Below are 16557 nucleotides of genomic sequence, written 5' to 3'. Positions count from 1 at the left end.
AACACCAAAATCAAACAATCAGTGGGACAGTCTGTGATCGTCAGTATGAGCTGGATTATGAGCTCTGGGGATACATGTGAATTTATTTTTTGGAAGGACATAGGAGCTGATAATATATACTGACGTTTTACAGTGAGAATAGATTTTTTTTCTTGAAAGTCTTCAATCCAGAGGTATTCCTAATATTTGTACTTTTTGCTATAGTAAAATGTATTTGACAGTTGTAATTAACTCAAAATATCACTCAAATTTGGAGTGATGCAGAGGGTGTCTGTTTGTCCATTGACATTTTTGATATTTACATTTCCAATCAAGGCATAAACACAACAGTTTCACCTGACTAAAACACACTGTTAAAATTTAAATACATGTTTATTTTGGTAATACATAATTCACTGAGTTAAGATAACACTGAACATCCACTGTGAGCTAAAAGCTTGGCTTGCAATTTCGAGAGGGGCCTGTGTTCTGCAGATAAGTACACTGTCAGTGTTAGTCTGTGTTTAAAATGTTTCAGCCACAGGGGTTAGAATTGAAGAATTGCTTCATTTCTGCGAAGCGGGAGCAAGCTGACCTGTGCATCACTAGATCCAGGTTTAGGACTGAGTTCCTGAGAGTTATTTGTGACTGCAGCATATTAAATTTGATTCAGATTTCCTTGAATGGTGATGCTTTTAAGTCTAATCAGAAAATTTCATCCTCAGAAAGTTGAAGAAATTCAATCATAAAGTTAACAGGGTGTGTTACTTTTTCAAAAAAAGTGATTTTTAAAATAAAGCAATATAATAAAGGTTTTTTTGCTACTGCCCCTGAACCATACGCATTTACACTACTTTCACTGTTGTAAGGAACCAGAATTATTTTTAATTATAGCCTATTTGAACATAAAAGTATCTGTACTGGATTGGACCAAAAATCTGTCTGTCTGTGGTATCCTACCAGTGTTTAAAAGATGCCCATACAAGAGTTTTAAAGCAGGGCTGACATTCCTGATGCTTTTGCCAGCTTGCAGCCATATGCTGCCAGGCAATTCCTGAGCCAGATGTTCTTTCTGTGTATTTAGTTGTAGTCCATGGATTTCTTTCCCGTGAACATGTCCGGTCTTGCCGAGAACCTGTGTAAGCTTTTGGCTTCCCCAGCATCCTGTGGCAAGCAATTCCCCTGTGTAATGACACATTACGTGAAATGCCACCACTTTCTGTCTGTTTTGAATCAGCTTTTTCATCATAGTTATAGTTAATTCTCCTTAGTTCTGGTACTGGAAGAGACAGTGAATGATCCATTGGTATAATTCTTTTTTTCCCCCCTTGAGGTTTGTCTCTTACTTAGGTCCCAGGCTTCACCTGCAGACCGCTTTCTCTACCCTATTTGTTGGGGGGGGGGGCGTTTGTTGCTGTTTTAATAGCTCTTATAGTAGGTGGAGGTAAAATCACTAGGATTACTTGTATGAGCAAGGTATACCCAACTAAGCCGTGAATTACAAATGGTATTTAATATAGTTTAAATATTAATATTGTTCAAACATAAACACAGCTTCTATTATATTTTGTTTGGACGTTGGGGCAATCAGCCTCTTAACAGAAAACCTGATCAATGTACAATTTAGGCCAATACTTATTTTATTATTAATGTGCATTGCTTACTTCAGTAAGACTGTTATGCCAAAAGAGTTTGCCATGTACTTTTAGGGTTCAGAAGACTTCCTGACATACTCCGAGTATAATACAGAAAATGCCATTAGTAGATTTTTAAGTATATTCCCAGTATTCTTCTGTGTTTTGCTATATGCCTATAACTTAAGAATAGTACATAATCATCTATTCCAACACTTCTGTGCTTTTTGTCCCTAAATGTGAATAATACAAAATACAGTACACATACTGACTCCTTATGCTTTGAAATTTGCAAAGCATCTGTGATGAAGCTTCATTTTAAAATATCATCAGCCTTGCTTTGCATTAAAGTACTTATCTGCAGTCAAAAGAATGAGAAATTAGGTTGACTAAAATAATTCTGAATGGAATAGTTAAAAGTAGGGAATTCCACTGACTGAAGCCGGATACTTGAAGCCCTTGGAGGCTGCATTCATGGGGGTGGGATACGGCAACATCCTAAACTTATTCCCATTTCACCGCTTGTTGGCAGCTAAAAAACAATGTACTTGCTTCATGGGGAAAAGCAACATTCCAATTTTGCCCATGTAACAAGTACTTTAGGCAGCACTTAAGACATTTTAAACTATTATGGTTATATATTCTAATATATATTTCTGCATAACATTACAGTACACATTATACATTGTGCTGATTCCTTGTGAAAATATCTTCCTGTGATTACTGTAATGAAATGCACTTTGCATAGATAATGTTGTAGAACCTGATGCTTCCACAAATAGAACTGGGGCTAGGAAAAAGAAAAATCTTCAGCTTGAAATCTGCTTTTATGAGCATCTGCTCTTATTATAACAATAGTATTTTATAGAATTTTGTCTTTATTTTTAGTGATGCCCCAAAGCAACTGAAGGGAAGAAACTAACAGGCTAAGAAAAAGAAAAAGAATGATTTTGGCAGGCATGCAGCTTTTTCTCCTTAACTGTTTATTCATGGCCAGGAGCCCCAGAAGCCATACAGACACGTGGCCTGTGTGCTGATTCTTTGGTAAGACTAGAACTAATACATATCTGAAGGTCCAATGGCCGGAGATTAATTTTCCTTAATTTCGTGTTTTGTGGGCTTCTGCACTCACAGGGCCTATGTCAGTGAGAAATGTGTTTTTTTAACAAAAAATAGCTGTAAAAACTCTACTGCAGCTGCAATAGAAAAGCACTTTCTACTGCTACAGCCACCTAAATACTTGTACAGGTATTAAAGGTTACAAGTCCTCTTGTATTGATAAAACTGTATCACACTAGGGTCTTCTTTTTTCTTTACCCATTCTGAAGGAGTCCAACTGGTAAAATTAAAGTGTAGAAGGCCCTAATGAGAAAGCCCCCTTTCCATAATTATTCTAATTCTTTTGGGAAGTGCTGCAGAATTGGGTACTGCTGACAAGTCCCCAGCCTGAACAGTAAATGTGTTCCTGAGCGTGAAGGGGAGAGGGAGCTGACACCCGGTAATCCCATCATGTTGGTAGAAGCATTGGGAGGAAGAATAGTACGTGAATCCTTGTGGAGTTTCACATGGCCGTTCCTTTCTCCCATCTATTTGTTTTTACCCAAATGAAAGGGTGGTATAAGTTTTTGACCATATTGCTATTTCATAAAAGACCTGTGTAGTACCAAGACTGATGTTGAAATAAGTCAAGCAATGATCTAAGCAAAAAATGCAAAGAGCAGAATCAGAAAATACATGGTTGTCCTATAATTATCCCCAGTGAGAAAGAAAAACAGAAGGAAAAAGCAATCTAAACATTACAAATGTTTTATGAATCCAAAACCAATACAGAGAGCAAGCAAATCACTGATGAATTTATTTATTCCTCAGAAGACAATTTACAAGGCCAAGCAGGCTGGTGGACCATCCAGCTCCAGCGGCACGAGGCCAGCAGCAGAGTGAGGGGACCAAAGCCCTGGTAGGAGCCACCCTGGTGCCCGTCTCTCCTGCATCCCCTCAGGAGCCCGCGCGTCGCAGCTGAAGTTGAGCGCACAGGACAGGAACTGAATTTCGAGGCTGAAATCTCAGTCCCAGGAAAATCAACAGAGGCTTAGTCTTTGACTCTGGGGGGGGTCAATGTACTGCTTCACGTGCTCTGGCTGTAGAAAAGCTGCTGTATTCTACCGTCCTTCATTTATAACCCCACGTCCAAAGCTTTTTTAGCCTTTGATGAAGTAAGGCTACCTTCTTCACAAGCACTGATGATGATCCCCACTATGGAAATCTGGTAATTTCTTGTCCTATGATGTGGGCATTTGTCATATAATTTATCAGTTTGCCATTTATCTATTCATCAATATTTATCGTATCTCTCTCCACTAAGAATAGAACCTAAGACAGTCTATGGTAATGTCAATTAGGCAATTAAAAATTTGGAAACAAGTGCTGGATATTATATGTCTGTGTATACAGGCACTGAGGGAGAAAAAAAACATTTGGACAATATTTGAGGCTTATATGTTTGTTTGTGGCCTGTGTGCTGGTTTTGCCATGCTCCTGATCTGTCCTTTACCTTGTAGCTTGTCCTCTAAAATCTAGATTATATGTGATAGCACAGAGAGAAGCAAAATGCAAACAATATAATTTTCATATCACGACTACTTGATTCCCCCTAACTTGCTAAGGCGCCAGAAATGTAATTTTATGATATTTGTTAATGTCACTGTTCTAATTCTGGGAAAACTGCAGCCTCCCAGAGCAGAGGTACTCGGGTGTAGTTGAAACTTTGGTACCTCGGCCGGCAGGTGGCAACGAGCTGGCAGCTCCTGCAGAGGATGGTCCTCACCTGCGCTTCTGTAACGCCTTCCAAAACAAACTCAAATTAAATAGGTGCTAAATTCCCTCCAGAGCAGCACAGCTGATGGTATCAGAAGGATCGTCTTTGTTATATTTTCTTCCAAATTTCAATGTCATGCGCGCTCACGTACACGATGAGTCTCGTCAGTGAGAATTTGTGAAACACCTTAAATTACTGGAAGTGCTTACTTCTTATACTTCAGTTTTAAAGATGGTGGAAAATGAGTTTGGAAAAAGAGGTAAAACTAAAAGTTTATACAATCTATGTACTATACAGGGATTGTTAAAATGCAGAATTACTGATAGAGAGATGGTACTCTGTCTGGAAATGATGTCCCCCTTCAAAAATCTTACCTTTCATTAACGCAAAATGCAGTCCTCAGCTCTTTGCCTCTGTCTGTCTCTCATACACACTTACAGTATGTAAAGTAATACAGCGCTTTCTTTTATGGTCAAGGAAGGATAGAAAAGAGAACCTGATGATTCCTTCATATTTTAGATCATTTGTCCCATGATAAGAGATGGGTGGACTCGCTTAAATTCTGAGATAGAAATATTAGTGACCAGATTATAGTGCTTTCTGGCAATTTGATTTTGTATTTAGTAAAAATACATGGGGGTGGTGTGCCCCAATCCTGGGAATTGCTTTCCGTCCCTGAGGAAAATGCATGCCTCCACTGAGGCAAGTTAGCACCATTCCCACTGATTTTCAAGTGCCGAGATGTTACCCTCCTTTCCTGATTTGAGAGCGCGACCCGAGGGCTGCAGATGGCTCCTCATCCAAGACCAAACCCCGACGCAGCCGCATGCCATGACCGCTCACTCGGAGCCCCGCTTCCCTGCGGCAGCCATATGGCTCGGAGCCATTCCCTCTTGCTGGGTACGTGCGTGCATCCTCCTCCACAAACCACCCCGCTTCCCCGGCCTGTTTCGTGCCGTGCACTCTCGTTCTGGTTTTGTTCCTGACCGCATTAATTTCTCCCAGGGAAGCTATGGTTGCATTTCACAGATTGAAATTTCAGGAGACTTGATCGTAGATGCCCTCATAATATTTATGTTATATATATGTATACATTTACATACATTTACATTGCTTTTCCCTATATACATTGTTGTTTAAAAGATACTTCAGCATCTTTTTTTTTTTCTGGACATATGGTGAACAGTATTGTACATAGCGTGAGTTATTAAATAGTAAGATACTATATTAAATCCAAGCAAATCTGACTGCTATAACACAAATGTGGTTTTTTTGGGTGAATATCTTCCAAATGAACTGTAAACGTTACGTTGTTCCTGCAGAAACTACACAGATGATATCCTGATGTAGGCAAACTTTCAAGTTTAGCCTTCAGTAACACCAGCGATTGCTTCCAAAATACACAGCGCTGGTAGTATATTCTTGCCTTGCATTTGTGCAGATCTTGCTGAACTTTGCTCTACAAACCTTTCTGCCACAATTTCTCTGCAGACAGAGGAGATGAGCAAATTAGCTACAACGAGTGATTTGTTAAATTTAGTAATTTGTGACTGTCACAAATGTACCCTTAGAGGACTGAGGCCTCAGAGGCTACAAATTTGATGCTTTCTTTAAAATTATTTGTGACTAGTGTGTGTGGCTATGCATCAGTCTAGAAATACTCATGAACTTTATAGTTATTGCTAGGAACATGGTACTATAGTACAGCTATAACAGTGCTTTGAGTTTTTATTATTCTTGCTGTATGACTGGTATTTTTTCAGCTTTCTCACTGGCTGCTTTCAATCACAAAGAAACAAATAAAACCTCAAATATTTATTTCTTGTACAAATTTTTGCACAAGTATTCACGTTCATTTTCCTTGTAGTTGTTCGTCATGAGCTTTACGTGAGAGTTACTTTTGAATAACTATGAAGAGCAAATAAAAAGCTTCAAAAGTACTATCAGAAACAAATAATCAGGTTTTTTTCCTACAGATTATGTTGTGAATGTCTCTGCTCAAAATCTGGCCAATCCTTGTTAAAATAATGCTATTGGAAAATAGCTTCCAATATTCAAATTTAATTCAACATTACAAGTGCTAAGCATTGCTGTCAAAGCTAATTTATGCAAAAGATGTAGAAAAAATTCTGGTTGTGGTAATTGATGATTTTTTACAGAATGCAAGCATAACAGAAACAAGCCTGGTAAGCTGATGAAAAAGCCAAGCAAGAATGTGGGGACTTCTATTCCTCCTTTCTAATTTATCTCTGATACTTACAGTTTTAAGAGATACTGCCCCATTAATATATTTCTCAAACTGTAGTCAGGATTTCACATGTGGTAGGTATGGTGCCCTTCTTTTGGATTTTCGTTACATTTCTGGAAAATGCAGTTCTGAGTTGATAAGAACCATTTTTAAGTCCATGTTGAATTCAGAAGATTGTTTCAATTTGATATAGCAAAACCAATACTGATAGCTTGAAACATTCCATATTAAGGGTGGCTGAATTTGATTGCATTGTGTAAAATGTGAGAGAAGAAAACCTTTTTCTAAGATTTGTTTGGGATGAAAGAGAATGATGGAAAACTAGTATTTTTGTCAATAAGAAGGAACGAAGAATATTTTGCTTTGTGTTAACTTGAAGTTTTACTGCGTAATCTTCAGTTTCAATGCTGTTACAGAGAAGTGGATTTCTTTCTCGCAGCCCATGACTCATGCAATCATTCCTTTCTTTGTTCTGAAGCATTTCTTGCAGCATTCAGCTCGTATTGACATTTCTGGATAGCTCTGGCTTGCTCAGTTTAGGATTGTGTCACGATTTTCATGAGCTTTTCTGACTGACTAAACTCAGAAGAAACTCTTCTCCTTCGTGGCTGCTGTATGTTTTACTTCACCAGATGTTTCTGTGCCGCAAATTCAGCTGTGATCAAATCTGCAGGCAACAGCGAAATTAGAACGGCAACAAACAGATCTCTCAGTCAATGTGCAGACTGACTTAGTGAACATGTGCGAGAGAGAGCATGGTTTCTACTTCCTAGCCAGATGTAGATTGAAAAAATCTATCCCAGATCCTACTCAAACCCGATCCAAATTGGGGGTGAGGCGGGGGGGGAGAAGTAGCTGACACAGACCATGAGCCTGAGTGATGGATACAGCCTGCCTTTTAAAGCAGCAAATCGTACGTTTATTTTCAAGTATGTTCTCCACACTTGCCACCACCATCTCCTTCTCACTTGATGAAACTTCAGCCAGTCAGCTCATCCATTCAGTTACAGCCCAGATGCTGGATATATGGGTCTGCTTCCTGGCTTAAAGGAGAAGAGAGGTGGAGTTGTGCGTTTATAGCCATGTTCTCCTCTCCTGCCTCTCCAGCGGGTTTGGCGTTGGTTGCAATGTCCAAGAGAAGAGACAGAACCTAGATTTCTGGCATTCATATGACAGCACTTTCACAACAACAAAGTGAATGCCCCCTACCACTCTGTACTTATCCCTTGTAAGAAATTTCAGAATGAGCTTCCTACGTGTGCTTCGATCTGCAAACTGGTCAGCAAATCTGCTCAAACTCTATCACGCACACATATGTTCAAGGAAAGAAGGACTATAAGCACCGGTGCGACACTGTGAGAAAAGGTGATGTTTTCCACAAAAAAGTGTTTGTGATATAGTCATGAAAGTATTTGTGATATTGTTCAAGACCCCAGTTGCTCTAGAGTTCAGGGCCCTCGTGCTCAAGAAAGGTCAATTCAAATTGGAACAGATGCAAAAAGAGGCAACAGGGATGGCCAGGAGGATGGAAGATCTCTCGCTGAAATAGAACCAAAAAAGACATAGCATGTTTAACTCAGAAAAACACTTTTGAAAGGCTATACAGCTGCCTTATATAAATGTAAGACAGGATTGAACGGGAGCATGAGATACCATGCTCCAGAGTTTTTCTTTTATCTTTATTTCATTTTCATACACTAGTAGAGTATATCTACCTATGCAGGGAATGCATTCGGTGTGCACATCTTTGTGACACTTTGGGAGAATTAAGAAGGACTGAGGCCATTGTATTCTGAAAACACACTGTCTCTTCATAATTAGTGGCATATGTGAAGTGATGGTTTATAAAGCTAAAATTGTATCTAAACTAGGTCAAGGGAAAGGGGGCATTCAGAGTCACCAGTGAAAATCCCTTAGTCTCCAACTTTGATGCTGACTTTCCAAAAGTGGCACGAAACATCAGTTGTATTAAGTTTTCCCCAAAGGTCCTATACCTCATGCGGAGATACTGCAAAGTGTACTAGATTTATCATCTGTTCTCTGTGCTTGTGGATACAGATATCTATGCCATTTTATCCCTATTAAATTGTGCACCAAAAGAAAGTAAACACAGTGATGTAACGGGAAGTAATATCCTGCATTTTTTGGTACCTTTCAATGTAGTTCAACATACAGTGAATAATCCTCATAAACAGCTAGATATTATTAGCCCTGTTATATGGATAGGGAAAGGGAAGCAAGAATTGATACGAGGGTTTGTGCAAGGTCACACTACAAATAAACATGGATAAATTACCACTACCGAAATTGATATACCTCTGGGTAAAATTCAGCAGCTGTCTGACCATGAGGAAAAACGTAAAGCAGATGAGATGAGAACCTCAACCGCTCAACCCCCCTGCGATTTATGTAAGATAAGCAGATGGGCTGCAATGGGCAAGATCTGAACTTCTCCAGGGGGTGCATTCAAGAGAAATCAAACTGGATAAACTGGAATAAATTCATATGCACATTAGTCTTCATATGGATAATCTTAAAAACGGCATCAGTAATTACTGTTTCACCTTTTGCAGTCATTAAATTAAGAATTACCAAAACAGCCACCAGAGTGCACCAGATACATTTTAGAGCAACTTGCAAGAGAAGAGAGGAACCTAAGAAGTCCTTCCCTTTTCTTATTTTCTTCTTTTCTTTTTGCTATGAGAAACAAATCAGCTGTTTCAATATGTATGTGGAGAGCAGCAAGGGAGGTAAAAACTTTCAGAAAGCCGGGAGGGCATCAGTTTTCTTACCTGTGGCCATTTCCTTGCGGTTGCTTCTGTGCCAACTGGGTCTTGCTTGCTAGATCAGATCTGCCCCCCCCCCCCCCCCCCCCCATATCGAACTGCCTCCTGATAGTACTGGACATTTTTTTCCATAAAAAATCCTATGAAAATTGGAATATAGGATACGCATTAGCTTGCAGGATCAGACCATAAGAAATGTTCACTGGCTAGCAAACGTGCTGGCTAGCAAACACGTTACCAGCTTTCTGTGTACAAGTCTGCATTCTGTGTATGTGCGTGTGACTTCATCCCCATCTTTGATATTTAGGGATACGTGAGGTGATCTGAAACACCTCCTACATACCGGTACTGTACATTTCAGACTACTGACTACTCCACATTGTATACGCCATATGGTGCACATTATAACTGAACGTTGCATCTTCCATGTTCTCAAAGGCAACATAAAAGCATTAAAGGTGGAGCTTATCTGACAGATGTGGACATCTGCATGTGACCTACTTATCTAGTCAATCTTTCCAGTCAGTGGAAAGAAACAGGCAATTCTAGAGCGTGATTTATCTTTATGTCCTAAAGTGGATGTTTAACACAGGGCAGAGGATTTTACTCCTGAACGTGCATTTCTTTCACAGACCTTCAGTGGAGCCTAGAATCACTTACGTGGATGTAGACATCAGGAGTAAAGTAACAGAAATCGTACCCTGAATATGTAGCCTGTGATATTCCTTTTTTATATTATTCCTGGCATTGGCTGTTAACAGCTGCAGAACACTATTCATGTATGTGGTTCTTTATGTAGTAGAGTGCAGCAATACATGAAGTATGAAGCTTGATAAGGGCTAGATTTCATCTTACAATATACAAACAACTTTCCATTTCATGCCTTTTCTGGCTGCTAGCTGGAGCCCTGAAAACACAATTTGGATGATGGAAGTGCTGCCATTTTATTTGAATGTGAATTGAGTGAGCTGATGAGACATTTTCTGCTCAGTTTAAAATCCATCTGAACAAATTTTACAGTAGATAATGTTAGGGAAAGGATGAAAGTCTCCTGCATTAAAATTATGCTTTAAAAGTCCTGAAGTAAAGTTGTACTTTCACTGCAGCACTGTATTGGTTGTCTGAACGCTTCGGCATTGGTTCCAGAGGGATCTCTGGACCTCTGCAGGAATAAATCCACCTACTGCCATTGAAGTCAGCCTGTGAATTCAAATTTGTAAGCCCACCTCTTACTATTTTCTGAAGCCCTGAAGTGCTTCTCAGTGGATTGCATTTTTACCTGCTGATAATTGACGCATCATCAGGAACAGGGAATGTGAAAAATCACCCACCACTTATATAAAAGATACAATCATATATTTATACAAAATATGAAAATCAGTGTAATTTATTTTTTTATTTGGGAAAACTTTAAAAAAGAAAAAAATATTGCTCTGCAGTGAAGAGTCAAAAGCATATGCTGAACACATGTATATTCAAACCCTGTAAAGCAGTGGTGAAGGATGGTACTGCTGAGAAGTTCTCTTTAGCGATTGCTTTCTAAAGAGAGCACTAAGCATGAGAACCCTGCATGATCTGCTTGGCTCTGATGACGGATTATATTAAGTGTAAATGCATTGCCTGACATCTTAATCTAAATATTTATACTCTTTGAAGGAGTCTTGGATTCTGTAGCAAGATAGACTGATTTCTAATCTCCTTTCTCAATCATATCTCCTTTTATCCCATAAAGCTATATGCCTCAAATGGTGCATTCTTATCTGATTGATTACGAACAACCTTACTTTCCAAATAAGCATTCCCGTACCTGTTAAGAACATGAATATTAACTGCAAACTCAGCAATTACTGACTGTAAGTTGGTTTAGGCAGAAGATACACCAATGAAAGACAGTGGTGATATTCATGTCATTTTACAGCAATAATTCATCTGTAGGTCTAAATTGTCTACCTGGCTCCACTGTAAATCTGGAATAATTTCATCAAAGAACACTATGATGGTGTTACGCTGTCATAACAGTACAGAGTTTGATCCTATCAAGTTGTCAAACATAATAAAGAAAAAAGTGTGCCTACAGTTAAGCTCCTAAATCCACTGCCACATTTGAAGTGCGTCATATTAAAGACAGATTTAAGAAGGGAATCAGTATCTCTGGTGGTTCTATCAGTAATTTAATCCCTATTCTTATTTATTAATAGAACTTATTTCTTTCTAGCTCCTTTTCCCACCTTCCTTGTGATATACTTACAAAAGCTTCCTTACTCTCCAGTTGACTGGTACAAACTCGTTCTGGATTTTGCCATTCTTAATCTCCCCCCCTCCACGAACAAGGAAGGTTCTTCCCCTTCTCCATATGCAGTAAAATTTTCTTTGAATGGTCCCTGGTGACACCACATTGACTACATCTTATTTCTGCATTTTTCTTTTTACAGCAGCAGTTATGGTGTGCCTTAATTACGATGTGTTTTAAGATGCTTATCAAAGAAAAAGCAGTTTATATTTTTTGTTCTTCTAGCACCTAATATATATTTAGTTTGGGCAAAAGGCTTTGGAAAGCACTCATTCAACACAGAATGCTTTAAATGTTTTTCCTTTTCTTTGTTATTTTTTTTAGCTATTCTTTAAAGGAAGCTTTATAACTAAATGGGGTATTTGGCATGCAACCAATTAGCTGAAGTTTTAGAAACGGCCAGGTCCTAAGGACCCTGGTATTTACATGTTTAATTTTCTTGGTTTAGCTTCAAAGAAAAAGGTTGGATCCTTAAGAAAATAATTTTGCATTCTACATAGGCTGTTTGACAATTGACACGTGCATTTAAAGAAAGAGTCAAAGGCACCAGTAGATAGGTGTAGTGACATATATTAATAGGATGTTTTCTGATCTCATGCTGATGTACTTCCAAAGTGACCAGTGAAAACAGGCGAGTCTTGTTTGTGTGTTTATGTGAGAAGTTAGGCCAATTTTCGCCACTTGGACACAGTCTGAGAGATGTAGAGTGCTGTACCTTTGCAGTGGGAGTAGAGGGGAATCTTTTCACAATCCTGAGTTTTGTAGTGGTTTCATGTCCTTGTTTTTGTGTGTGCGTGCATGAGTGTAAGTACATGCCGATAATTTGTCCCAGTTGTAGTGCATACTGCTAGTTAAGCCGTCGTAGCCATGCTACTAAGCCATTGCTTACGCTGAACTGTAGCTGTGCCCTCTCTTTTACCCATTCCCTTTGGAAACCGAGAACATCTGGGGAGGTGGGGCAGCACCAACCTCTTTTATTTGCACTGTAAATCTGCCCCAATACAGCCGGTTAAAAAAATGTAAAAATCCACATAGTTGAAAATAGGCCTGTTCTTTATTCTAATTTATACACAAAGCTTATCTGTTGGTACTGTGATCTCTTTTTTCCTAAATTATTTATTTGTAAAACCCCTAAATATTAAAGTTTTTATTTAAAAATTAACAATTTTCATACAGAAAATATTTTAGTCAAAATGCCTTGGCCAGCTGCCAACAGATAAAACATCTTACAGAAGTCAAGGAAGGGGCAGGCTTTATTAATGCTCCTCACCCTCAATTTTTTATATGAACGTAAAACTGAGGCAGCAGTTGACCTTCAGTGCTGTAAGAAGTGAAAAGGCACCAACAGACCAATGACTGGTCTACTGAACGTTGGCCAACTCTTCCTGTCCTTGAGGACAGAGTTGAGACTCTTTGCAAAATTTCATGGTGACATTACCTTTTCTAAAGCAATCAGGGTGTCCTGTTCAGCATTCTGTAGGCGGTCACCCTTTTTAGAAGAAATCTACTGGATGAAATTGTCCGCTTAAGTCAATGACAAAGTTCAGTTATGCCTGGATATCACCCCTGAACTCTGCAAAATCACCAGCTGTACACCAAGTGTGTTCAGGACCCTGAAGGACAAACTGATCTTGCTCAAACATGACGGGAAGTTCTTCCTGTTTGCTTCTCCTCTGGGAGCAACTTCACAGCGACCGCAGGTCGAGGTTTCTGTGCTGCCCCTGCTTGGCAGCTCTGCGCTGGAGAACAGCTGCACAGAAAAACGCGTGGTCAATCTGTGACTGCATGCAGCTTTCCCATTTAGGTGTACGGTGGTTTAAATAAATGAAGGTTCAGACCTGGATACCTGCATGCTCTAGAACACCTCATGTAGCCCGGTACTGGACTTTTCAGGTGTTTAACTGCAAGGAAAGCAGTTGCATGATTTTTTTGTTTGTTTGTTTGTTTAAAAGGAAAAAGGAAATGCACTGCAAGTTACACTGAAGTTGATACATTCACTTATGGCACAAAGTAATTATAATTCAGACAAATCACACGCTTCCGTGAATGCAGACATGAATTACAAACCTAAATAGTGTATATACATTTACCGGGTATGTTGCCATGGAAAAAAACAAACAGGTTTGAGTGTTGTGTTACAGATCCGGCCTACCGATTCAAAACTAACACCTAGGCAGCGAGTCCCACCTCATGGGGGTTGGCGGCGAGGCGCAGAGGTGGCTGTGCCTACCGAAAAGGCTGACCCAGGGCTGCTCTGCTCCGGCTGTTGCTGGTTGGTAGAGCGTGACCTTGGAGCTAATGGCGGCTGGTTTAAGGCACGGCAGCTGAGGCAGCTCAGTCACCTTGTGTCCTTGCCTGGCGACACCATCTGCTGTGATTTTTTATAACAATAGCTTGCAATTAAAAAAAAAAAATATGTATTTTTGTGTGCATGAGAAGTTAAACCAAGCACAGAATCACGTTGTGGTTCAGTGAAATGGACAACACACAAAACAACACCAGACACAGAAGACATTCCTCATTTTTACTGTCATGCTGCGTTTGACACACAGCGGTCTCATGAGCCACCGCTACCGGGAGCAGCAGTTGGCGTGTGGCACGCAGCACCTGCAATCCAACCCGCTTCCACGGGTCTGCAGCCACTTCCCTTCAACTGACCGATTTCTCCGCAATACCTTAAAAAACCCCAGCCTGACTGAGGAACGCTGTTAATTAACACGACGTGATGCACGGAAGCACAGAGGACGCTAAGGCGGGCGGGGCGGCCGCCGGTGCCCGAGGCGCGTCCCGGGTCGAGCCGCCGGCGGCCGGTGCGGCGCGGGGTGGCAGCCGCACGCCGCGGGCACCCGCTCCCGGAAGCCGCTCGCTCCCGCCGCGCTGGTGAGCGGCCGCTGCCGCCGGCTCTCGCCGCCCTCGCCCGCGGGGCGCCCGGGTGCCCGAGTCGGGAGGAGGGGCACGGCCCGGCGGGGCCCCGCCGAGCCGCAGGAAGCGCTGCCGTCACCCGGCCCTGCCCCGCTGCGCTGCCGGCGGGACGTTGGGGCGCGCCGGGCCGCGGCTGGGCCGCCCCGCTCCGCCTCGGCGTCCCCAGAAGGGATGCGGCGGCGTACGCCATGAGCTGGCGGTCCGGCTCCCGCGGCGTGGTCCTGACCGCCTACCACCCCAGCGGCGGCGGCGGCGGCGACGCCCCCGGCGGGTGAGTGGCGGCGCGGGGGGGCCGGCGGCGGGCGCTGCCCGGCCCGGCCCGGCCCGGCCCGGCGCGGGCGGCAGGTGCGCTCGGGGGCCGCGGGGAGGGGGCGACTCCAGCCGCGGGCCGAGCGGCGGCCGCGGGGCTGCTTCCCTGCCGCGGCGGAGCGGGAGCGGAGCCGGCTCAGCGGGAAGCTGTGGCGCGGGGAGAAGGTGTTTCTCCGACCCCCGGGGGCTGGTAGGGTTTCCCCGTCTCTGCACTTTGTCCCTCATCTTCCCAAACGGTTTTTTCTCTCTTTTTCCCACCCCTTTCCCCAATAACCTCCGCATGTCGTGGAAACCCCAGGCATTTTGCTGGGCTGCTGCGAATCGAGTGCAGCCAGCAGACGCCGGCTGTTGTCAAGGTGTTTGTAGCTGAACACGGTCCCGTGGCCACCGGAGTGCGTTGTCAGCGTTACACCCAAACTGTTCCTGGTCGGGGCATTGTTAGACCTGGAGCGCGGAGGGTGTGTAGGTGTAGTGGTGGGTGCTCCCCCGTGGCTTCAGGGCGAGCTGGACCCCAGAATCTCTGGGATCAGGCTCTTTGGGGGGTGCAGAGCATAGATTTACATATAATCTCCTTGCACTTTACTGCTTTGTACTTTGATTTTTTTTTTTTTTAACGTGATAATTAGAAGGAAGGTGCAGGTAAGGGCGAAATTAACTTTTTAAAGCATTTATCATTTTGCTTAAAAGGTAAAACTGTTAATGGGCAAAGAACCTGGCTTCATTTAGATGAAGGCTGAGGACCTCCTAGTGCCTCACAGCATGTGTTTGATACAGGCAGAAGCACTGCTGGCTTTTCCATAGCAATGACTGGAGAGACTGCTGTGTGGAAAGGATAGTTTTGTCTTTATGGCCCATTCAGTCTTGCCTCTTCCTTGCTGAAACTGTCAACAAAGATCCTATTGATAAAGATGGGACTTTTATTAATGCTGAGAAGCCAGCTGAAACTGGGAAGGTATTGAAACTGGCACACTGTTTCCATGTGTCCATAGGAAAAGCGTGTCAGATCAAAGAGATTATAGTCTGATTAGAAGAAGATAAAAGGAAGTACAGTGTGTCACACTGGACAAAAGATAACTGATGCACCATGATATGTCACACCAAGGGTCCACAGCAGAGGCAAGAACTGAACTGAGAATTACAGCCTACCCTGTGTTTGAACCACAAAGCCATGCCTCTCTTTTTATTGAGGTACTTCTCCATAACTGATGTTATTTATCAACCCCGCTTTAAGTCCTGCTGTCATCTTAGCTACATATATAGCATTGCAGATCTAGTTGTTTACTCTCAAATGCAAAATATGTGCATTTTTGCAAGAAATAACAAAATCCACCACCTTCTCTGTTACTATTTGTGGTGTTTTTACCTCCCATACCTCTCCTCACACTTCCCATGGAGGAGGGACAAGATAAAAACCGCTTTCCCTGTTCCTTGAGGTAACTTCTGAATAAGGATCTCTATCTGTAGACTGTTAAGAGCGGTTCCCCTTTTAACACAGGGCTGCCTGCATACATGGCTCTAAGCTGCAGTTACTCTTAGCCTGTAGAGGCCCTGGACGCACGAGCGCGGTCCCGGTG

At 42.0% G+C, this 16557-nt stretch overlaps 1 protein-coding gene across 3 annotated transcripts in view; it reads left to right on the top strand.

The window, feature by feature from the left end:
* ARHGAP18 (Rho GTPase activating protein 18) overlaps window positions 1–16557 on the top strand; it is a 100725-nt gene that overhangs the window by 16214 nt on the left and 67954 nt on the right. Inside the window, exon 1 of one of the 3 annotated variants that reach the window (XM_075748054.1) lies at window positions 14509–14945. The exons of 1 other annotated variant lie outside the window; for it this stretch is intronic. In XM_075748054.1, the coding sequence (XP_075604169.1) occupies window positions 14863–14945 (83 nt within the window). In that variant the 5' untranslated portion in view covers window positions 14509–14862. Of the gene's footprint in view, window positions 1–14508; window positions 14946–15050; window positions 15174–16557 lie in introns of those variants that run through there. One more of the 3 variants, XM_075748057.1, reaches the window with a different exon arrangement.

This window comes from Balearica regulorum, chromosome 3 (assembly GCF_011004875.1).
Source record: "Balearica regulorum gibbericeps isolate bBalReg1 chromosome 3, bBalReg1.pri, whole genome shotgun sequence".
Classification (NCBI taxonomy): Eukaryota; Metazoa; Chordata; class Aves; order Gruiformes; family Gruidae; genus Balearica; species Balearica regulorum.
The sequence above is the reverse complement of the archived record's forward strand: the minus strand, read 5'-3'. Positions and strand labels throughout refer to the sequence as shown.